The sequence below is a fragment of the Pelophylax lessonae genome, assembly GCF_965119305.1.
Source record: "Pelophylax lessonae genome assembly, chromosome: 7".
NCBI classification, from domain to species: Eukaryota; Metazoa; Chordata; class Amphibia; order Anura; family Ranidae; genus Pelophylax; species Pelophylax lessonae.
In genome coordinates this window covers 163,016,557-163,041,844 of record NC_138774.1, presented here as the reverse complement: position 1 = coordinate 163,041,844, position 25,288 = coordinate 163,016,557, and the positions used below count along the sequence as shown (strand labels likewise).

General features: G+C 43.3%; 1 protein-coding gene across 1 annotated transcript in view; it reads left to right on the top strand.

Annotated features, from left to right (window-relative positions):
- The window catches only part of SH2D1A (SH2 domain containing 1A), a gene marked incomplete at its 3' end in the record, with an annotated part of 55,577 nt that extends 42,505 nt beyond the window's left edge, over nt 1-13,072 (top strand). Inside the window, exon 4 of the mRNA XM_082264182.1 lies at nt 12,981-13,072. Within this exon, the coding sequence (XP_082120308.1) occupies nt 12,981-13,072 (92 nt within the window). The remainder of the gene's footprint in view (nt 1-12,980) is intronic.
- Between the last annotated feature and the right edge of the window lie 12,216 nt (nt 13,073-25,288).

Sequence of the window (25,288 nt, the reverse complement as noted above, 5' to 3'; positions counted from 1 at the left end):
AAATTTTTTATAATAACCTATTGTAAAACCGTCAGGTCCTGGGCTCTTTCATATTGGAGTTTTTTTTATTGCTGTTCTAATCTCATCTAATGTTATTGGATCCTCTAAGGCATGCAGTTATTCTGCTGAAACTTTTGGTAGTTTATCAGCCTTTAACCACTTAAGCCCCGGAAGATTTTACCCCCTTCCTGACCAGACCCCTTTTTTCAACTTGGCACTTCGTGACTTTAACTGACAATTGTGCGGTCATCAATGTGGTACCCAAACTAAATTTACGTCCTTTTTTTCCCACAAACAGAGCTTTCTTTTGGTAGTATTTGATCACCTCTGCGCTTTTTATTTTTTGCGATATTAATAAAAAAAGAGCGAAAATTTTGCAAACAAATGACATTTTCAACTTTGTCTTTTAAAAAATATCCAATATACTCAATTTATATAATTTTTTTGGCCAAAATATATTTAGCTACATGTCTTTGACAAAAAAAAATCAATGAGCGTATTTTTATTGGTTTGCGCAAAAGTTATAGCGTCTACAAACTATGGTGTAAATACTATAATTTACGCAGCTTTAATTTCTGACTGCCTATCTCATTTCATGAAGTGCTAAAATGGCAGGGCAGTGCAAAACCCCCCCAAACTACCACTTTTTGGAAAGTCGACATCCTAAGGAATATTCTGAGAGGCATGTTGAGCTCATTGAATATTTCATTTTTTTGTCACAGGTGTTTGAAAAATGACTAAAAAAAAAAATGTTTTTTTTTTACACAAAGTTGTCATTGAAATGATATATTGCTCACACATGCCATGGGTATATGTGTAATTACACCCCAAAATATATTCTGCTGCTTCTCCTGAGTACAGGGATACCCCATGTGTGAGACTTTTTGGGAGCCTAGCAGTGTACGGGAGCCCGAAAACCAATCACCACCTTTAGAATTTCAAAGGGCGTACATTTTTCTAAGCATTTTCTCACTACCTATAACGGTTTAGGAGGCCCTGAAATGTCAAGATACCACAAACCCCCCCCCCCCCCCAAATGACCCCATTTTGGAAAGTAGACACCCCAAGCTGTTTGCTGAGAGGCATGGTGAGTCCATGGAATATTTTATATTTTGCCACAAGTTTTGGGAAAATTACAATTTTTTTTTTATTTTTTTTTTTACACAACGTTGTCACTAAAATATAAATTTCTCACACATGACATGGGTATATGTGGAAAGACACCCTAATATATTCTGCTGCTACTCCTGAGTACAGGGATACCCCATGTGTGAGACTTTTTGGGAGCCTAGCAGTGTACGGGAGCCCGAAAACCAATCACCGCTTTCAGGCTTTCCAAGTGCGTAAATTGTTGATTTCACTCCTGACTACCTATCACAGTTTCGGAGGCCATGAAATGCCAAGACAGCACAACCCCCCCCCCCCTAAATGACCCCTTTTCGTAAAGTAGACACCCTAAGCTATTTGCAGAGAGGCATTTTGAGTGTTTTGCAGATCTCACTTTTTGTCACAAAGTTTTGGAAATTGAAAAAAGAGGGAAAAAAATGCATTTTCCTGTTTTTTCTTCAATTTACAAAAAAAATGAGAGCTGCAAAATACTCACCATGCCTCTCAGCAAATAGATTGGAGTGTCTACTTTGCAAAATGGGGTCATTTGGGGGGGGTTTTGTGCCGTCTTGGCTTTTTATGGACTTCAAAAGTGTGATAGGTAGTAAGGAGTGAGATCAACAATTTACGCCCTTAGAAAGCCAGAAGGTGCGGATTGGTTTTCCGGGTCCTGTACGCGGCTAGACTGGCAAAAAGTCTCACACATGGGGTATCCCTGTACTCAGGAGAAGCAGCAGAATGTATTTTGGGGTGTCATTTCACAAATACCCATGGCATGTGTGAGCATTATATCATTTACTGACAACTTTGTGTAAAAAAAAATAAATAAAAAATAAAATTTCCCGAAACTTGTGGCAAAATATAAACTATTTCATGGACTCACCATGCTTCTCAGCCAATAGCTTGGAGTGTCTACTTTGCAAAATGGGGTCATTTGGGGGGGGTTTGTGCTATCTTGAAATTTCAGGGCCTCTGAAACTGTGACAGGTAGTCAGGGGTAAAATCAGCAATTTACGCCATTAGAAAACCTGAAGATGTGGACTGGTTTTCGGGGTCGCGTACACAGCTAGGCTGCCAAAAAGTCTCACACATGTGGTATCCCTGTACTCAGGAGAAGCAACAGAATGTATTGTCTCATGTAAAGTCCCAAATATTTTATGAAATTAGGGATGGAGGCACTGAGCTATACAGGCAATTGCCTCATATAAAGTCCCAATCTGTGTTTTACACTGCATCCGCCAAGGGATTGGAGGTGTATGCTTCTCAGCTGGTCGTTTTCAGTTTGTACCATCTTAAGAACATTGCTATTAGAGCATTGAGATACCATACCAGTCGTGGATGAAAGTGGGGTGGGGGAAGTTTGGGCTGCTCCCTCCCACCTGCTTCCTATCCACCCATTAGCATCCATGTGCTCCCAGAGTGGAGACACTTACATTTAAAGTGTTAGGGACTGCAGATAATACAGGGTGCCTTGTCGTGGCTCTGCAGCTTACATATGCGTTTGCAAATGCGTGTCAACTAAACCCCTGTTCCTTATGTATATTGAGACAGGTCTACTTGGTTGGTGGCAGACTGGAGGGTGAGTACATCAGACTGGGGGCTGGCTGGCTTCCATGCACCTCTTTTAACCGTTTTCAATTTGTTTTTTCCGATACAGGGATGGAGACGCTGGGCATACCTGTCGGTGTCTCATCTAAAGTCCCACATAGCCCACATTGTCATTTCACATATACCCATGGCATGTGTGAGCATTATATCATTTACTGACAACTTTGTGTAAAAAAAAATAAATAAAAAATAAAATTTCCCGAAACTTGTGGCAAAATATAAACAATTTCATGGACTCACCATGCTTCTCAGCCAATAGCTTGGAGTGTCTACTTTGCAAAATGGGGTCATTTGGGGGGGGTTTGTGCTATCTTGAAATTTCAGGGCCTCTGAAACTGTGACAGGTAGTCAGGGGTAAAATCAGCAATTTACGCCATTAGAAAACCTGAAGATGTGGACTGGTTTTCGGGGTCGCGTACACAGCTAGGCTGCCAAAAAGTCTCACACATGTGGTATCCCTGTACTCAGGAGAAGCAACAGAATGTATTTTGGGGTGTCATATCACATATTCCCATGGCATGCGTGCGCAATATATCATTTAGTGACTACTTTCTGTAAAAAAAAAACAAAAAAAAAAGAAATAATAATTTTCCCAACACTTGTGGCAAAATATAAAATATTCCATGGACTCACCATGCCTCTCAGCAAATAGCTTTGGGTGTCTACTTTTCAAAAAGGGGTCATTTGGGGGGTGTTTGAACTGTCCCGGCATTTTATGCTCAATTTTATCCACACATCACCCACTCTTCAAACCACTTGAAAACCAAGCCTTTTCTGTGACTTTTTGTTTACATGAAAAAATATATTTTTTTTACTAGAAAATTAACCCCCAAACATTATATATTTCTTTAAAGCAGAGGCCCTATAGAATAAAATGGTGGATGTTGCAAATTTTTTTGTCACACGGTATTTGCGCACAGATTTTCCAAACGCAATTTCTGCGAAAAAAATACATTTTTTAAAAATTTATTGCACAAATACACTATATAATTCCAATTTGTTTGGTAAAATTTAAAAGATGATCTTATGCCGAGTACATAGATACCAAACATGACATGCTTTAAAAATTGCGCACGCCACTGCAGTGGCAACAAAGTACGTACATTTTTAAAAACCTTTAAAAGTCTTTACAGGTTACCAGTTTAGACTTACAGAGGAGGTCTACTGCAATAATTACTGCACTCGACCTGGCGTTCGCGGCGATACCTCACATGCATGCTGCAATTGTGGTTTACATATGTCACTAGACCAACGCTTGCATGCGCCATTGCGCGCAAGCACGGGGGGACAGGGGGGGGGCTTGATTTTTTTTTTTTGCTGCTTTTTTATGTTATTTTGACACCTTTTCTATCATTTTTTTTTTAAATCATTTTTATTGTTATTACAGTGAATTTAAATATCCCCTATGATAGCAATCTGTAGTGACAGGTACTCTTTTTTTAAAAAATTGGGGTCTTTTAGACTCTAGATCTCTCCTCTGACCTTAACGCATCTAACCACACCAAAATTGGTGTGATAAAATACTTTCCCAAATTCCCAATGGCCCTGTTTATTTCTGGCGAAACAGAAGTCATGAAATGCTCGTAGCTTCCGGTATCTTAGGCCATAGAGATGATTGGAGCCATTCTCATCTCCACTTAGCTCTATGGTTAGATAATTGAACCACCGGCTGCACTCTCGTGTTAACCGGTGGGACAGGAGAGCCCGAGAAAAACCACGGAAAGGCTGCGGAAGGCAGCGGTGTGGGGGGGGGGGGTGTCCCCTCCCACTGTATGTAAAAGCAGTCTAGCGGCCAATTACCTGCTAGGATTGCTTTTACATGTAAGCCGACCGCTGGCTGTAAAAAACGATACCAAGATGATGCCTAAATCTGCAGGCATCATCCTGGTATAACCACTCAAAGTCCAGCAACGTACCAGTACATTGCTGGTCCTTGTTTGGCATATAGTTTTTTTTTTTTTTTTCATGCAGCCTGTGGGCTGAACGAAAAAAAAAGAGAACCTATCAGAAATCAGCACAGGAATAATGCGTAGTATTACTCATCATTAACCGCCCAAACAACCACCCACTGAATTTAATGATGGGTATACACGACACTATCCACGTATACCAAAATAGGATTTTAACTGCTGTGCTGAAATCAGAAAATCACCACAGATGCTGCCAGCAAAGGTATCCATATATGCTGAGCGCAAACACTGTTTGTGTCAGAATATATAAAATCAATGCAGTGGCAGCCGACGAGTACCTGCAAGAGAAACAGGTCACAAAAGAATGAAAAAACAAAAAAGGACATTAAAAGTACACTAGGAAGAGTAGAAGAACATATAAAATGACTGACACAACAACAGTTTTTGGATCCTTTTATTTTTCTTTCTAACTGTTCCTTGATTTGGGACTGCGATCTTCCAGCTTGGGTCTCTCAAAATGTCGATGGACATCCAACATCTTTCCAGACCCTGTGTTTGTGTGCCCTACACTGTGTCGTGTTGTACCCTACACTAATACTCCACTAGTGTATGGTAGCGCTCGAAACATTCCCTGATGCAGAGACCAGGTTGGTCAGGACATTTGGGACAATAATAATGGGTGTCACTCCTACATCCGCGCCTGCTACAGACACGACATCTTCTTTGGGGGTGTCTTTGGGTAGGGGTACTCGGGAGGACATAAGGAAAATGTCTCTCATGCAGCCGGCTCACTGCATCTGGAAGGGGAAGTTGGGCAGGCATGCCTCCTGGGTACAGGTAGGCAAGGATGATCGCTTCCTGGAATTCCCGGAAGGATCCAGTTCGTCCTGACGCCCTGTATAGGACAAAGGCGTTCAGCATAGCCAATTGGTAAAGGTAAACAGACACTTTTTTGTACCAGCGTCTGGCTTTACGGGCAACTAAATACGGCGCCAAAAGCTGGTCGTTAAGGTCCACCCCTCCCATATTAAGGTTATATTCATGGACACAGAGGGGTTTCTCCATAACGCCAGTTGCCGTAGGGATTTGGATCGTCGCGTCTGCGTGAAGGGAGGACAGAACATAAACATCCCGTGTATCCTTCCACTTCACCGCAAGCAATTTGTCAGTTTTCAAGCAGGCTCTAGCCCCCCGACTAAGATAGGAATTTACAAGCTGTTGGGGGAAGCCCCGGCGATTAGGTCGCACGGTGCCACATGCGCCAATTTGTAAATCGAGAAGGTGACTAAATAGTGGCACGCTTGTGTAAAAGTTGTCCACGTACAAATGGTACCCCTTTCCGGATAAGGGTGACACCAAGTCCCAAACAATCTTACCGCTGCTCCCTATGTAGTCTGGGCAGTTCGGGGGCTCCACACAGCTATATTTTCCCTCATAGACCCGGAAACTAACTGTATAACCTGTGGCCCTGTCACACAATTTATACAGCTTGACCCCGTACTTGGCACGCTTGCTGGGGAGGTACTGTTTCATAGCAAGGCGGCCAGTAAATTTAATCAGGGACTCGTCAACGCAGACAACTTATTTGGGGGTAAACAAGGCTGCAAACCGCTGATTGAAGTGGTCTATGAGGGGCCGAATTTTGTGGAGCCGATCATATTCAGGGTCTCCCCGAGGACGACAGATTTCATTGACGCTGAAATGCATAAATCGCAGAATTTGCTCATATCTCGCCCTGGACATGGAGGCAGAGTACATGCGCATATGGTGAACTGGGCTAGTGGACCAATATAGCCGCAATTCACTCTGTTTAGTTATGCCCATGTGGAGGGAAAGGCCCAGAAAGATTTTAAAATCGGAAACCGTTATAGGTTTCCAGCCGAATGGTCTGGCAAGGGGCGAATTTGGGTTGGCGGCGATGAATTGTTGTGCGTATAAATTTGATTGATCCACAATAGATCTGTAAAGATCTTCCGTGAAGAACAGGTCAAAAAAGTTCAGGGGCGTAAAACCAGCTGTCTCCATGTGGATTCCAGGTTGGGCGGTGAATGGGGGAAGTACTGGCACTGTAGAATCAGTGGGTTGCCAATTGGGATATGCCAGCGCATCAGGGAGGGCACTATGGGCTCTACGGGCCTGTCTACGAATACGCGGTGGCTGCGGGCCACTACTTGTGCTAGCCACCGCACCAGCTTCAACTGCACTTAGGGGACTCGCCACGTCACCAGGTGATACTGCAGTGCTGGTTGTACTAGGTCCAGGGTGTACTAGGCCACTGGCGCTTGCCAGGTCGCCAGAAGGATGAGCGGCACTAGTAACCACACTCTGCTCCATACGAGCACCCTGCGATTCCTGCATCTCAACAACTCCAGAATGGGGTCGGGTACGCCTGGGTCTAACAGGGACACATCTGTCGTCGGAGCTATCTGTCAGGGAGCCGCTTCTGTCATCAGGTTCATATACTGACACTAATTTGGCCACTGTAGCTTCCCCATCGCTATCAGATGACACGGCCAGTATATTATATACCTCTTCACCACTGTACCAACGTTTGGTCATTTTGGTAACTAAATTTACCGGTACAGTGGTGCGACTCACAGGTAATAAAAGCACCTGGTTGTCAAGAAATATTTCAAGCGCTACCAAAAAAACTGCTAATGCTAGCAGGGATCAGGCCTGACTCTGCTAACACAGCGGTTTTGTGTGTTGTGTTTTTTTGTAAGTGACAGTAATCTATTGATTACTACACTTGCCTGGGTGAAAGGGTTAAACGCAGGTGCTGGCAGGAATCAGTGCTGACCGTGCAAACACCGTGTTTTGGGAACCCTAAACTATGGGGGCGCTAGTATAGTTCGGATCAGATCAGATATTGATCTGTTCAAACACTATACTAGTAATGGAAGTGTATGTGCATGCGTGTGTGTGTGTGGTAATCAAGGGGTTATTTCTAACTATGCGCCGGGAATCTGGGGGGGGGGTGGCGGGGACCCTAAACCTCCTTTGGGATAGAAACTAACTCGCTAGCGCAACCTCAAGTCACAATCACACTAATACAAAATACAGTAAAAACAGTATATTATGTGTGTGTTAGTGTGCAATGTGACAGGGGGGAAGGGGTTAACTGGATGTGATCAGGGGGGGATCAGGGGGTTAAATATTTATTGGGAGGGGCTGGCGGGTATCCTACGGATAAAAGAAACGGTGGCAAGCGCTAAACCTGGTCACAAGTCACACTTATACGGGTATATAGAAAATGCTATATACTGTATACAGTGTGTGTTGTGGCAGGGGGTGTAGGGGTTATCAGGGGGGATCAAGGGGTTAAATCTTTATTGGGGGGGGTGGCGGGGACCCTAAACCTCCTTTGGACAGAAACTTAGTCGCCTGCGCTAATTCTGATCACAATCACACTAATACAAAAATACAAAAACACTGTATATTACGTTTGTATTAGTGCTGAATGTGACAGCGGGGTAGGGGTTAACTGGCGGTGATCAGGGGGGATCAGGGGGTTAAATCTTTATTGGGGGGGTGGCGGGTAATTTAAGTGGAAAAGGGGGGGCCGCAAGCGCTACACCTGACCAAAAGTCACACTTATACGGGTATATAGGAAAATGCTATATAATGTATACGGTGTGTGTTGTGGCAGGGGATGTAGGGTTGATCAGGGGGGGGGGTCAGGGGGTTAAATCTTTATTGGGGGGGTGGCGGGGACCCTAAACCTTCTTGGGACAGAAACTTAGTCGCCTGCGCTAATTCTGATCACAATCACACTAATACAAAAATACCGTATATTACGTTTGTGTCAGTGTTGATGTGACAGCGGGGTAGGGGTTAACTGGCGGTGATCAGGGGGGGGGGTCAGGGGGGATCAGGGGGTTAAATCTTTATTGGGGGGGGGTGGAGGGTAATTTAAGTGGAAAAGGGGGGGCCGCAAGCGCTACACCTGACCACAAATCACACGTTTACAGGTATATAGGAAAATGCTATATGCTGTATACAGTGTGTGTTGTGTCAGGGACTGTAGGGGTTAATTGGGGGGGGCGATCGGGGGTTAAATGTGCCTATCTAGCTTTGTGTAGGTGCTTGGTGCAGTTACTCACAGTTAGATGTGCTCTCCTCTCACGCTGGATCCAAAAAGAACGATGTGAGGGGAGGGCACATCTTCTCTAAGCCTGTGTTTACATTTCACAGGCTTAGAGTGTCATTTGATTGGGCAGGACCAATCAACAGGTCCAGGCCAAAAATGATTGGCCTGGACCTGATGACTGATCGGTTCTGAACCCAATCGAGTCATCGGCAGGATCGTGCGCGCCAGAGCGGCGAAGGCTAGTGACGTAAATATACGTCACTTTGCCTGGCCGGGGCTGACCGCTGCAGTATATTTACTTGCGGCGGTCGGCAAGTGGTTAAATATTTCCTTTTTATTTCTGCTTCTTTTGTCTCCTCTTGCCTAACCGAATAGTGCGCGCTATAGAAACTTTGGAAGGCCTTTGCGATTTCTGATGTTGTATGTACCATCTCGCCTTTATTATTTTTCATCTATTCGAAATAATTTAATGATTTTTTATTTTTTCGAATTTTTACCAGGTATTTTCCCGATTTATGTCCCCATTTGTATCTCTCTTTTGTCACTCTTATAAAACCTGTCTTGTTTTTTGTTCCAATAGTTATTTTAATTGGTCTCTTTTGATTATTAATAATTGCTGTACTTTAGCATCTACTTTCTTTTTATGTGCCTGTTCCAGTTCATATATTTCTTTTAAAAGTTTTTCCATTTCCCTTTTCTTCTTCTGTCTTCTTTTCTTCTTTTTTTCTCACTGATATTGAAACTAGCACTCCTCTAATAGAGCCCTTACTGTATGTGCTTCCTATGTTGTTTCTTTTGATATCTCTGGGGAGAACTTTTCAATTTCTTTTTTTAATTTTATTTTCTGTTTCTGTATCCTGGATCACTTCCTCGTTCAGCTCCCAAGTATTTATTCTGGTTTTTGTTCCTGTAAACCTCAACTTTACTATTACCAGGGCATGATCCGAACGTGAAGTTATTTTAATTGATGACTTCACTACCGATTCCAATAGTCTGTGTTCCATAAAAATATAGTCCAGTCTTGAGTACGTGTCATGCACTAGGGCAGGGATCCTCAAACTATGGCCCTCCAGCTGTTGCAGAACTACACATCCCATGAGGCATTGTAAAACTCTGACATTCACAGACATGACAAGGCATGATGGGAATTGTAGTTCCTGAACAACTGGAGGGCCAAAATTGAAAGACCCCTGCACTAGGGAGTGGAATGTATTGTCCCTTATCTGGGGATGGTGGATTCTCCATACATCAACCAGTTGACCTTGATGTAATTTCTTTTTTTACCATTCCCAGTTGACAATCACCGATCCCCAGTCCATGAGATGTACTATCTATTCTTTGATCCAAGCAAAAGAGATCTTCAGCTAAGGTTAACTTACCCTTTTTGAACTCCATCATTTTTCCCAGGACCTCTTTCAAATAACCTTTTGGTTTTTTTTTTAGAACAGTACACATTAGCCAGTGTACACTCCATATCCTCTAGGATACCCTTCAGAAATATATAACTGCCATCTGGATTAACCTTCCTGTCTTCTAACTCAAATCTCATGCCTCTTGTCACCCCTATAGCTACCCCTTTTTCTCTTCTCAGGTCCATAAATATTGGGACATCAACACAATTCGAAATTTTTTGGCTTTATACACCACCACAATGGATTTGAAACAAAACAAACAAGGTGTGCTTTAACTACAGACTTTCAGCTTTAATTTGAGGGTATTTACATCCAAAGCAGGTGAACAGTGTAGGAATTACAACTGTTTGTATATGTGCCTCACACTTTTTAAGGGACCAAAAGTAATGGGACAGATTAACAATCATAAATCAAACTTTCACTTTTTAATACTTGTTTGCAAATCCTTTCAGTCAATTACAGCCTGAAGTCTGGAACACATAGATATCACCAGACGCTGGGTTCCATCCCTGGTGATCCTCTACCAGGCCTCTACTGCAACTGTCTTCAGTTCCTGCTTGTTCTTGGGGCATTTTCCCTTCAGGTTTGTCTTCAGCAAGTGAAAAGCATGCTCAATTGGATTCAGGTCAGGTGATTGGCTTGGCCACTGCATAACATTCCACTTCTTTCCCTAAAAATCTCTTTGGTTGCTTTTGCAGTATGCTTCGGGTCATTATCCATCTGCACTGTGAAGCGCTATCCAATGAGTTCTGAAGCATTTGGCTGAATATGAGCAGATAATATTGCCCGAAACACTTCAGAATTCATCCTGCTGCTTTTGTCAGCAGTCACATCATCAATAAATACAAGAGAACCAGTTCCATTGGCAGCCATACATGCCCACGCCATGACACTACCACCACCATGCTTCACTGATGAGGTGGTATGCTTTGGATCATGAGCAGTTCCTTTCCTTCTCCATACTCTTCTCTTACCATCACTCTGGTACAAGTTGATCTTGGTCTCATCTGTCCATAGGATGTTGTTCCAGAACTGTGAAGGCTTTTTTAGATGTTGTTTGGCAAACTCTAATCTGGCCTTCCTGTTTTTGAGGCTCACCAATGGTTTACATCTTGTGGTGAGCCCTCTGTATTCACTGTGGTGAAGTCTTCTCTTGATTGTTGACTTTGACACACATACACCTACCTCCTGGAGAGTGTTCTTGATCTGGCCAACTGTTGTGAGGGTGTTTTCTTTACCAGGGAAAGAATTTTTCGGTCATCCACCACAGTTGTTTTCTGTGGTCTTCTGGGTCTTTTGGTGTTGCTGGGATCACCGGTGCATTCTTTCTTTTTAAGGATGTTCCAAACAGTTGATTTGGCCACACCTAAAGTTTTTGCTATCTCATTGATGGGTTTGTTTTGTTTTTTTCAGCCCAATGATGGCTTGCTTCACTGATAGTGACGGCTCTTTGGATCTCATATTGAGAGTTGACAGCAACAGATTCCAAATGCAAATAGCACACTTGAAATGAACTCTAGACCTTTTATCTGCTCCTTGTAAATGGGATAATGAGGGAATAACACACACCTGGCCATGGAACAGCTGAGCAGCCAATTGTCCCATTACTTTTGGTCCCTCAAAAAGTGTGAGGCACATATACAAACTGTTGTAATTCCTACACCTTTCACCTGATTTGGATGTAAATACCCTCAAATTAAAGCTGGAAGTCTGCAGTTAAAGACTGTTCCTGAACTTGAAGTTACTTTAGGCTACTTTGCAACCCGCTTCTCCTCTTGAGGTCTTCCTTCTCATTTTTTTATACTTTTCCCCTTCTTAGTCTCTTGTTTTTCAGTAGTTTAGTTTGTCTGGTCGTTTCCCTCCCTCTCCCTGGTCCTCAGCCTCTGCTCTCTCCCGGAGACCCACCGCTTCGGGTATCTCTGTGCTCTCCTCGGGTATCTCCACCGCTACCTCTTTACTGCGTCCGCATCCCTAACAGCATGCGGGCTCCATCACCGGCGTCTCCTCCTCCACTCTCTTTCCCATTTCACATGCTCTGCCTGGTCGGTTCAACTCCCGGAGACCTCCAGCACCCCACCGCTAGTAAGGAAGGTAAGGACAGACGAAGAGGCACGGGGGGGGGGGGGCACTACTGGGGGGAACGAGAGGTATCTTGGGTTTACCACAGCCAAGACAGGATAGCTTCACCTGGGGCTCCTAGCTCGAGCTCCCTGACATGTTTAGGCTCCTCCCCCTACTTTTATGTTTTAATCAAGGTTCTTTTTTCTATTTTTAATTGCACTCAGACTACTACCAAGATCACTATAAGCCAACCTGCAGGCTATTTCAGGGTACAAGCTTAAACCTGACACACACTGGGGTGGACTTACTAAAGGCTTTGCTTGCACATGATTAGATGATGGAAATCAGCAGAGCTTTACCACATTTACTAAGCCCTGGGGAAAATGAGTACAACTGCACTTGCAAAGTACACAGCCTATTTGCATTGAGTTAACCTAACCCAATATGTTTTATCTCTCTTAAACTCACCCTTGTTTCAGGAATTCTATCTTCCAGCCTGGAACTTTATAAGTCTATATTCCACTTCTGGTTTAAGAGGTATCCTGCAATAAAGGCAACCTGTTGCTGTCTGATTCATTACCCATGTAATTCATGCTTTCAGATTGTAAGACTGAAGTTTGTATCTGTTCAACATTTTTCAAAATCTTAATAAAAACTATTGACAATGAAAATAAGGTATATAAAAGGCATACAGCTGTAAAGTTATAAATGGCACAACAAATGCTTGCTCAATTCAACGTTACATAATGCATTTCCTGAATAAGTCCTTTTCATGTAATGTGCTCTCCTTAGAGAGACAGCAGAAGTCTGAAAGGCCACCTTATAGCATCATCTCTTATGACAGTCCATTGCAGCAGTCTCTACAGAACAGCCAAACTCACTGAGTAGATATACAAACAGGAAAGCCCATATTGCTTCCCTTAACAGAGAAGGTCTAGCAGACTTTTCAGAGGGCACCCTTCTCTGCTTTTGAGGATCCCCAATGATGTCAGTTCCCATACAAGCAGGTACAGACAGGTTTCGTTACCTCACAGTCTGGCTGGCTTCACCTTGCACTTTATAGTTTAGCTTATTCACCAGGGGTCTTCTCCTATGTGCTATAATGCTGTGTTATAATAAAAAAGAGTAAACCTGTGAGTAAAAACTTATGTAAAAATACTTAGTACACCCTTACTTCAGATCACAGTGCCTAGACTAAGGTGCAAATTTCTTTCCTGCAACCACGCAGTGTTGACAGGGGAATCAGCAATTGTTTTCTCCTAGTGGTGGGAGAGCCGTTCCCGCTGGGAGAGGACAGTAATTATCGCTAGCGGCTATAGAAGTCTCAAGCAAAAATCCCAAGAGAATCTAGTAGGCTGGTTGTACCCAAGTACCCAGGGCAGGCCATACATGGTTCGAATCCTGGCCGCTTCAGCAAAAACTGGCTGAGATTCAAACCGTGAATGTGCAGGCTGAATGTACCAAGTTGATCAATTGATCAGCTTGGGCACAACCAACATGGCCGGGTCTTACCTGTAATTATCGCTAAAAGCTTCTATAGCTGCTAGCAGTAATCACTTTCTTCTACTGACAGGAACAGCTTTCCTCACCCTCCCCTCCCAGGAGAAGACAATGGCCCGGCAGTAAGGATTCCCTTGTCAACACTGTCTTTGTTGATGGGAGAATTGAACAGTTTGCTCTGTGTATGGCTGGCCCTATCTTTCCAGTGAAATCCCATGGAATACCATGTCGCCCAAATCTCATCAGAAAATGCTCTTGCACAGCACTGCAGCATCATCCCGTGTGATTTGGGTTACTTAACATTTTCCAGGATCTCATTGGAAGGACAGTCATGCAGAACTAAAACTGGGGTTAAGGTTAGCATATTAACTAACTTTATTTACCCACACTTTTTAAATCTTTTTCTTAGTGTAATGCAGTGTTATAGTATAGAGGCCTAAATAAATAAGGGAGCTCTGCCTGTAATGAAAGGTCTGCATTAAAATGAATATTGAAAAAACCATGGAGCCACATACCTTCCTCCATATACTTTTCCAGACAACATCACGTGTTTTGCGGTCACCAACAATGACAAAATATGGTGGCGCAAGTAATAAAATGTGAAAATTGCACCAAAAATTACATTAAGGCAAACACTGCAATAGTGCATCAAAATATGTGCTCATTAAACATGCACTGTACTTGGCCTTTTATGGCAGACCTAAAAAAATATTGTCCTATATATTGTATGCATGCTGATGTGTATCTTTTACTTTTTAGTTTTCTTTAATTATTCTATGAGATGAAACCATAATGGGTTCCTTTTCATTCTTATTAATTCAAAATAAAGAAATAGGTATTTTTTTTTTTTACGTAGATGAGGGGATTTTATTTTCTTGCAATATGTAAATGTACATTTTGTCAGTAGTCACATGACTTTACCTTCCTTGAAATGGTTAAACTGTTTTGATATTTCCTGGAACAGAGAGCTGTGGTTCATCTTTTTCTGCGGGTAAAGTGTGTGAAAATGGGAAGTAAACAAAACAGTGACAAATGTGAAGACTGAAATTTAGCTATACATCTGTTAGGGTTCCTGACAATTTAGAAACATGGTTTAAAGGGAAACTCCACTATTGTTGCAAAAAAAATTAGCAAAAAAAAAAAAAATGATGTAAGAGTGACCTTTCCTTTTTATTCTGCAGCGCTGTAATTGTCTGTAAAATGAAATGCAATATGGCTACCTGGAGGGGTTCTGTACACAGTTGATGTACTGAACACCCCCAAGAAGTGTCATTTCCTGCTTGTGTGATTGGCTCACTGATTTTCCCAGAAGTCTGCACTAAGATTTTGTGCATCCCTTATAACAAAAATTTACATTTTGATGAGATACTCCCAAAGGAAAATCATGACTAAAGGATGCAGACCTTTCCAATTTCCTCAGAGCCCTGCAGGTGCAGCAGCTGATTGGTAATCATAAAACCACTCCCATACAGATTCACTCAGCACACAAACAAACATTTTGAGGAATACACACCTAACATTACCTACTGCACTTTGTTTTGACTATAAGTATTTACCAGATGATGTTCCAATTTAGTCCTATGTTACACTAACCTTTTTGTTTGATGAACCATTGTCGGACTATATGTCCTTGTTCTTTTAAAACATTTTGTATCTAATACATTTTGTATGTTTTTATAAAAAAAAATGTCTTGCTATGAGATTTCTGAACCAAAAGGTACAGAGAAAGTCCAATTACCCTTCGGGTTTTCCCATATTCCCTTTGAGACTCTGTCCTTTCCTTCTTTAACCACTTAAGCCCCGGAGGATTTGGCTGCTCAAAGACCAGGGCCTATTTTGCGATTCGGCACTGCGTGACTTTGACAATTGCGCGGTCGTGCAACGCTGTACCCAAATAAAACTGAGGTCCTTTTTTCCCACAAACAGAGCTTTCTTTTGGTGGTATTTAATCACCTGTGCGATTTTTACTTTTTGCGCTATAAACAAATAAAGAGCAACAATTTTGAGAAAATAACAATATTTTTCACATTTAGAGGCTCGTGGGCGAGTGACTTCCCTATACGTTACTTTGCCCAGGAGGGGCTGACCGCCGCAGTATATAGTCGTGCGGCGGTCGGCAAGTGGTTAATTAGGACAAACAAGCTATTTCTTTAGAATAACAAAAGGTAGGAATCTGTAACAAAGTTTGTTAAAATCCTTGCAATGTACATAAATCACCCAGAGGGGAATGTTTTTTTCTCAACAAAAGTGGAGCTACTCTTTAACCGCTTATGACTGCCCCATAGCAGATATACTGCTACAGGGCGGCCCTCCTGTGCAGAATCATGTATACAGTATATACATGATTCTACCCATCCACATAGAGGACAGGCGACACCGGCGGCCCACTTCTGCTGTGATTACTCACAACAGAAGCCGATCTGTGGGTGCTGGGCACTGGATGTTAGCTGGCCCAGCACCCCCTGATCATCAGGCAGAGACACAGAACGGAGCTCTGCCTATGTAATCAAGGCAGATCTCTGGTCTGACAGGAGTGAAGGGATGGATTGTGTCCCTGCAAAGCAGGGAATAATATCCATCACTTCCCTGAAAAAAAAAGCAGCACACAAAGTACAGTAAAACACTGGCTAGGCATACAGTTAACCCTTTGTTCGCTTTAGACGTTTAACCCCTTCCCAGCCAGTGTCATTAGCACAGTGACAGTGCATGCAGTATTTTTAGCACTGATCACTGTATTAGTGTCACTGGTTTTCAAAAAGTTTCAAGTTAAGCCCCGTACACACGTACCGATTGTCGGCCGAAACTGTTCGGCCGCCGAACGATCGGCCGATTTTCGGATTGTTAGTATGATGCTTCCGACAGCCGACAGCGCACTTTCGGCCGAACAGAATCTGTCGTGCAAGCATTAAAATTTTTGTATGCCGACACCAGAACGGCCGATTGTTCGCCAGTCAGTACAGAATTCGGCCGACAGACAGCAGATTTGCAAGACTGGGCATGCTCAGAAAAGAAAAAAGACAAGGAAAGTTAACCATCACATGACATCACTTCTGCAGTCGGCTGTTGGTGGCCGACAAAATTCGTGTGCAGTCTTTTGCAGTTTTCAACAGACAAGACAGCAGCCCTCGGACAAAAGACGGCCGATCGTTCGGCTGACGATCGGTACGTGTGTACGGGGCTTTAGTGTACGACTATCCACTGCAATATAGCAGTCCTGCTATAAGTCACCGATCGCCACCATTACTAGTATAAAAAAAAAAAATTCCAGTATATCGTTTTTTTAGATGCTATAACTTTTGCACAAACCAATCAATATACGCTATTGGGATTTTATTTAGCAAAAATATGTAGCAGACCATATTGGCCTGAATTAATGAAGACATTTTTTTTTTTTTTATTATTGGATATGTTTTATAGCAGAAAGTAAAAAGTATTGTTTTTTTTTTTTTTTTTTCAAAATTGTCAGTCTTTTTTTTTTTTTATTTATAGCTCAAAAAATAAAAAATGCAGTGGCGATCAAATACCACCCAAAAAAGCTCTATTTGTGGGGAAAAACCAATGACAAATGTATTTGTGTACAGCCCTGCACGACCGAGCAATTGTCATATTGCAAAAATGGCAGGGGGGTAAATCTTCCTGATGTTAAGTGGTTAAAGCGGATACAGAGGATTGGGGAAATCGCTGGTGGCCACTTCTTCCATATATCAGAAAGGACTTAAGACTCGTACACATGATAAGAAAATTTCATCCAACGAACGATCTGCTGATTTTCGGATTTATAGTGGTGCTTTCGACAGCCGATTACAATTTTCAGACGACGATAAGTGGATGTGCAGGCTATAAAACATTTTTCGTATGTGAACACAACGTCCAATTTTCATTTCATTTAATTAGTACAGTTTTTTTGTCCAAAAAAAAAAAAATCCTTAGAGCAAGACAACGCATGTTTGGAAAGGAAAGAATACGTACAAAACAATTCAACACATAACATCACTTCTGAAGTTGAATTCTGTTGTACGAGAAATTTCGTATGAAAGTAACCTCTTCACTTTCCATATAAGGCTAGCATGCAACCAAAGATGGACGAAAATTTGTCCGATAATCTGATCCTGTGTACGAAGTTGAAGCTCTGGGTCTCCTCTGGAAGCCTTGTTAGTTTAGGTGATTATGGATGGATAGTTCAGGTGGTAATAATGGATGTATAGTTCAGGTGGTGATAATGGATGGATAGTTCAGGTGATGATAATGGATGGATAGTTCAGGTGATTAGGAATGGATAGTTCAGGTGATTATGGATGGATAGTTCAGGTGAATATGGATGAATAGTTCAGGTGATTACGGATGGATAGTTCAGGTGATTACGGATGGATAGTTCAGGTGATTATGGATGGATAGTTCAGGTGAATATGGATGAATAGTTCAGGTGATTACGGATGGATAGTTCAGGTGATTACGGATGGATAGTTCAGGTGATTACGGATGGATAGTTCAGGTGATTACGGATGGATAGTTCAGGTGATTACGGATGGATAGTTCAGGTGATTATGGATGGATAGTTCAGGTGATTACGGATGGATAGTTCAGGTGATTACGGATGGATAGTTCAGGTGATTACGGATGGATAGTTCAGGTGATTATGGATGGATAGTTCATAGAAACATAGAATGTGTCGGCAGATAAGAACCATTTGGCCAATCTAGTCTGCCCAATATATCTGAATCCTATGAATAGTCCCTGGCCCTATCTTATATGAAGGATAGCCTTATGCCTATCCCATGCATGCTTAAACTCCTTCACTGCATTTGCAGCTACCACTTCTGCAGGAAGGTTATTCCATGCATCCACTACTCTCTCAGTAAAGTAATACTTCCTCATATTACTTTTAAACCTTTGCCCCTCTAATTTAAAAAAAAAGTTCAGGTGATTGATTATGGATGGATAGTTCAGGTGATTACGGATGGATAGTTCAGGTGATTGATTATAGATGGACAGTTCATGTGATTACGGATGGATAGTTCCAGGGCCGTCTTTTCCAATGGGCATGCCCGGGGGTTTCCCGGGGGCCCCACTTGCCAAGGGGCCTGGCCCCACACACATGGTGGCAATTACCTGTCAACAGACCTGAGGCCAGAATCAAGATTACCTGGTGGTCTAGGGCCCCCCCGTTGTCCGCCGGGCCCCGCCGCTCCCCGTTGTTGTCCGCGGTGGCTCGAGTCTGCACTGCAGTGCAGACTGGTTGCTAAGGCCAGGCCGAATGGCATCTAGCAACCAGTGACGTTAGCAGAGCAGACCCATGATGCACAGCGGAGGAGGTTCCTCCTCGTCGGCTCGTCCTCCCTCTACGCGCCTAGAAGACTGGCTCCGCCTCCACCCAACTCCTCTCTTCATGTGCAGCCGTTGTGAATGGTAAGGAAGCCAGCCCAGCTGCCAGGCTGCTTAATTATCTTTTTTTTTTCACACTCTCTCTCTCCAGGCATCGACACAAGAGACAACTACCTGGAGGATATACCTTACTATATATTGGTCCCTGTAATATGTATATAGTAAGGTATATATCCTCCAGGTAGTAGTTGTACTTTCTTGTAGTATAGTGTTCCCTGTAATGTGTATATAGTCTATATACATATTACAGGGAACACTATATACTACAAGAGAGTACAACTAGTACCTGGAGTATATACCTTACTATATACATATTACAGGGACCAATATATACTACAATAGAGTACAACTAGGCTGGAGTATATACCTTACTATATACATATTACAGGGACCAATATATACTACAATAGAGTACAACTAGGCTGGAGTATATACCTTACTATATACATATTACAGGGAACACTATATACTACAAGAGTCTCTTGTAGTATGTAGTGTTCCCTGTAATATGTATATAGTAAGGTATATACTCCAGGTAGTTGTGCTCTCTTGCCATGATGAATGCATGTCCTCGCTCACCTCCTCCGGACTCCTCTCCGCCCCGCCCTCTTCCTCCAGGCGCCCCTCCCATTGGCCGCCGGGCTATTGCTGCTCTGCAGGGGGCCCCAGTGCACTGCATTGCCCAGGGGCCTATAAGGCTCTTAAGATGGCACTGGATAGTTCAGGTGATTACGGATGGATAGTTCAGGTGATTACGGATGGATAGTTCAGGTGATAATGAATGGATAGTTCAGGTGATTACGGGTGGATAGTTCAGGTGATTACGGATGGATAGTTCAGGTGATTATGGATGGATAGTTCAGGTGATTATGGATGGATAGTTATGGGTACAGCTGGCTCATCAGAACACAACAAGCACAAGCAAACAGCGAGTCTGATGAACTAAAGCAGGTGAACAACAGCAGGCTGAAATCACTATGGTACTCTTGCGTTGTGGGCCTGCGTGATCATGTAGATGCCTGCGTACATAGGGAATGTGATTCCTGTACCTATCTGGCAAATTGCGTCCCAGATTGCAGTGTCATTTGAGCTTCCAAATAGCGCTGCTTTCTGGTCTGATAAGGTGCACAAAGGAACACATGTGTGAATATTTTACAATGGAAAAAAGAACTAATGTGATCAGCTTGCTTGGCAATAAATTGTATATGCAACAAGCAGAATATCACATGAAAAAAAAAAATATATATAACTGTATTCCCTAGCATTATGGCTGTTTTACTTATTGTTTTTGTCCTTTTGTATTTTTATGTCCTAATGTTATCAGCACTTCTTTTTGTTCTTACATGAGGTGCATATGTATAATCACTAACAGTGGCCATATAGACCCAAAAGTATAGGAGAAAATTATGTTATTGTAGAAGCACCCTGGCTTATACTTAGTAAATTCACCCTATATATACTGAAGCCTGTGTACACATGTCTACAAGCATAGTAAAAACTGCACAGACGTTATTTGTTTAACGTTTGATTAATGTGCTGTCATTTGTGCATTTTTAAAGAGGAAGTAATCCCTCCTCGGGAAGTTGTACCTATAGGTAAGCCTATGATAAGGCTTACCTATAGGTACTGTAAATATCTCCTAAACATCTACCGTTTAGGAGATATTTACCTTACATGCAGCCAGTGACGTCACTGGCGCATGCGCTCTGAAGGAACGGCTGATCGTGCCGTTCCTTCAGAGCCCCGTGCCGTGACCGTGCCGTGACCGTGACTCCTGAGGCTAAGCCTTCTTTTAGACTTGCAGTACTGCTTACCACCCTCTAAAAAGCAATCTGCAGTGGACCACTTTTCAGAGAGTGGTATAGCAGTGGTTAACAGGTGTTCAGAAGGCGATACTGCCACCTCCTGAATGTCTGTGTTTTTTTTTTTTTTTTCTTTACTTTGATTTTTAGGTTGCTGAATGGCAATTTTATCTTTTTAAATATGGCAACTGCGAGTCAATCATTTGGCTCATGGTTGATTACAGTGTGGCCCTGTTAAAGTCAATGGGCAAGTATGACAGATGTAGCCAGCAGTCACACGCTGGACCCCGAGTTAGGGTCCTTTCACACGGAACGGAGTCCGCTTTGCTTAGCGGGGGGATCCCCGCTGAGGAAGCGGATGACAATTCCGTCTCGGCTCTGGGTGTAAAGATGGAGCTGTCCTCTAAGGGGATCGGATGAGAACGGACCACCTGTCCATTCTCATCCAATCCCATCTGATCCGATCCGCCAGACGGATGGAAAATAGGGTTTCCATCCGTCTGGATTTCACAGACAGGATCAGAATTGGATAGCAGTGGGTGTTAGCAGAGATGTCTCTGCTGACATCCGCTGCGCGATAGGGATGCATGGAGCATCTGATCCGGTCCGCCTGAAACACTGACAGGGGAATCGGATCGGATCGTCCATGTGAAAGGGGCCTTAAAAATGCAGTGGCCGTAAAACCCCTCTCCACCAACCATCACTGCACTAGTTAACACTCTTAGGCTACGTTTCCACTGTTGCGACTTGCTGTGCGACTTGACACATGTCAAGTCGCACAGCAAGTCAAAAGTCATTCATTTCTATTTGGCCCGTTCTCACTGTCGCGACTTGAGTTGCGGCGACTTGAAAAGTAGTTCGTGCACTACTTTTGGGCCGACTTCAGTGCGACTTCCTTCTATAATGAGGGACAAGTCTCAATGAAAGCCGCGAACAAGTAACACTACAGAGTCCCGCTAGAAGTAGCACGACTCTGTAGCCGCAGCAGTGGAAACTGGGCCTAAATGAACATTGCAATATGGAATATCTCTTTTCCAGAGCACACTTAACAGAAGATAAATTTCACAAAAACTGGTCTCCATGGTTAACCCACCCCAGAAGCATTAAACTCTGACAACTACTAGAACATTCCTTACTGATATACCCCCCCAGCTGCCCATCTGAAAGACAGAACAGGAAGCAGAAGTAGTGCTTCCTCAATGCCTGTTAGTTGCTGTTATACCACCCTCTGAAAAGTGATGCACAGTAAATCACTTGTCAGACTTACTGCAAGAAACAAATGAGTCATGAGTGAGAGACCCTGGAAGTTTTGACAATTGCTTTTCTATGAAAAGTCAGATCTCAGATAACACATAGTGGGCTCCATTCACAAAGCAGTATCTACTGCTTTAAGAAATGTGGTAAAATACCACATAGCATTTTTCAAAAAGTGTTTTGGCATTCACAAAAAAAAAAAAAAACGCTTCTAAAATACCACATGATATATTTCCCCAAAATTTGTGTGTTTATCTCCTGAAATCATGGATACAATGGAGAAGAATTAGAACCCCTGTCATTTTTTGATGCTAATAAAAAGGTAAAATGGTTTAAACCGTAGAAATATGCCAAGTCACTAAGTCAGTGCGGTCCCTGGAGTGTATGGATTATTAGAAAAGAAAAAATACCAGTCAAAGGGAAACTGCTTTCACAGGACATACATGGTGTATCAAAAACAACAAAGTTAAATTAAGTAAATTTAATCAAAATTAAGTACATTTAAAAAACCCTGCACTCTGTATGTAGCAGCCTCCTGGTATTTAATGCCCTATACAAATAACATTTGGTGTACCATTTTATCTAACACTACTCCTAAATAGGGTTGAGCAAACACGGACTGTATTGTTCAGGATCGTACCGGACTTTTGGGTGTTCCGTACCCGGACACGGACACGAACATTTTACTGTATATTCGGGATACAGTCCGTTGTTCGGTAATTTTATTTCATGTTTTGGCGTGGTTTTAACAGCTGCAGGGCAGCCAATCAACAAGCGTTTAACTAGTGTGCCCTTAGAAGCCTACTAATGGCATGGCTGTGATTGACCAGTGCAGCATGGGACCCAGCCTCTATATAAGCTGGAGTCACGTAGCTGGAGTCACGTCACTCTGCTCTAACTATTGTAGGGAGAGGTTCCTGCTGCTGCTGATATGAGGGAGAGATAGGAGATTATTGTAGGGGGGATTATGCCTGAAGGAGTACTCGCGCTGTGCACAGGTGGCAGCCTGGAGTACCTGGGAACGTTATGTCCACAATGTACTAGTATTACAATGAAGGTGCAAGCACGGATCCAGTGTTGGCAATGTGGCTATCTGCTGCTGCGGGCAGAGCGACGCGAAGGCCGGCCTAAGAAGATGTGTGTTTCTTGGGAGTCAGGGTTCACTTAAGAGGTGACCAGATCGGAGTCCAGGTTCCTCCGCAGAGGTGGGAGGGGCATGATACATGTCATGATAAAACTGGAGGCCATGCACACTGATGGTGGGCCAGCATTATCAGCGAGAGGGACTGGGTCACCGGGAGCTCTTGGAAGAGGATGAATGCGGGTACAAGCGGCCGAGAGGTGTCCAGAGGGTGCATCAGTTGCAGCAGCAGCAGGGTCTTCCCCTATTACAATTCTGCAACCAGTGTGGACCGCAGCCATTGCGGCCTCACCCACAAGCACAAGTGGTGAGGAAGAAGCCGGAATTGTTAACCTAGGATCCCCATCATTTCAGCACAAGTACGGATCCATTGGGGAAGGGTTCGATGACTGGGGATCCCCTGATGAAACAGAGTGGGACTGGGGGACAGAGGCTGGGAGCAGCTCCCCAAGTCCTGAAGTTGTTGATGCTCTTGATAAAGAGGCCATAGAAAGAGGGGAGTTGGCACAGAGACTGGGATTTTGTGAAGCATACGCTTAGAGGATTCCAGATTTATCCCCACCTCCAAACTACACCCGGGCTCGGGACCAAAATACAGCATATGGTACTTTAATTCAGCGGGATGAAACACCTTTTTCTCTGCCAGGGAGAGGCAACAGAAAGACCCTCCCCTGGTTGTCCAGAATGCAGAGATGGTTTCAGCGCCAGGTGGTGCTAGAATATGGATATGACTATCCTTATGCTCCCAGAGAGGTCATGCTACTGATTGAAAAGCAGAGTGACCTATGGTGTGAGAAGGCTATCTGGGACTTTCTCTTCATTTCTAAGCCCTACAGAGACTCACCAGAAGCTGACCTGAAGGAGAGGTTCAAGGCCATCAAGGCACAGTTGGCGGTCCATCTATATTGACAGGGTGGAGGTCCGCCGCCCAGACGGGTCAGGCCAGGCCTGATCTATCTGAGTAAAGAATGACCAGGGTGCTTATGTTAGTTTACCCCACCCGGAGTATTATATTTAAAGGAAAAAAGAAGAAGTTTCTTTGTCACTTTATTGCTCTAGACTGTGTATTCATGGCTGGCTAGCCGTCACAACTGACTAAGGAAGACAAAATCTATAATGCTGAAAGTTAAGCAAGTTGCTGAAGATAAGAGTGTTGTTTGCTTGTGGACCCCTTGGGCCATCGGGCCAGGGTCCTGGAAAAAATGTTCTGAACTTGATAAGATCCCTTGGGCCATTGGGCCAGGATCTTTGTGGATTACAAATGCTGTGCAAAAGACACTACAGATTTCAAGCCAAGAAGAAAACAGGTGACCGTTGGCGGTACATCCTCTGGCGGTGCATCCAGAAAGTTTTTTTCAAGGGGTGCCCTGGAAGACCCCTTTAATATTTACCAGACTCGGCAGGACTGCAGGCCACTTGGGCTCCAGTGGTTTGCTCTGTTTTCTACAAGAAGCGTTCTGAGTGACAGCAGGGGAATGCTGTGTCTACTTTCTACAAGGACTCAATAGGTAGTCAGTGGTAGGGCCCAGGTTCCCCGGAAGAGGGGAGAAAAAGGACCCGGCGTGTCAAACACTGGACCGCAGAGGAGTCAGGGAAGGGAAGGGAGTGAGAAGGTCGCCCTAGTAAGGAGGGTCTTCTCACTCAACCATTTAGATAGTTAGTCCTGTCATTTCTTTATGTATGCAGCTTGACTAACCTTTTTCCTTTTCTCTACAGGTGGGGTCACGGTAGAGGTAGTTAGTGAGGGAAATACATGTTGCTTAAAATCCCCACCAAGCAAGTTTGTTTGGTGGGGGGTGTATCTTTTCCTGCACCTGAAACTGTTTGTATATTTTGTATAGCAGAGAGATGTATATACGTATATATTTTTTCACATAAATTATTTGTACATTCGTTTTACCCTTTTCCCCCTTTCCAGGTTTGTTGGATACTCCTGAATTTTTGGCAGAGTTTTTATAGGAGGCGGCTGCCTCAGAGTCAATGGGGACATGACTCATTTTTGGTGGAGGGTGGATGTAGCA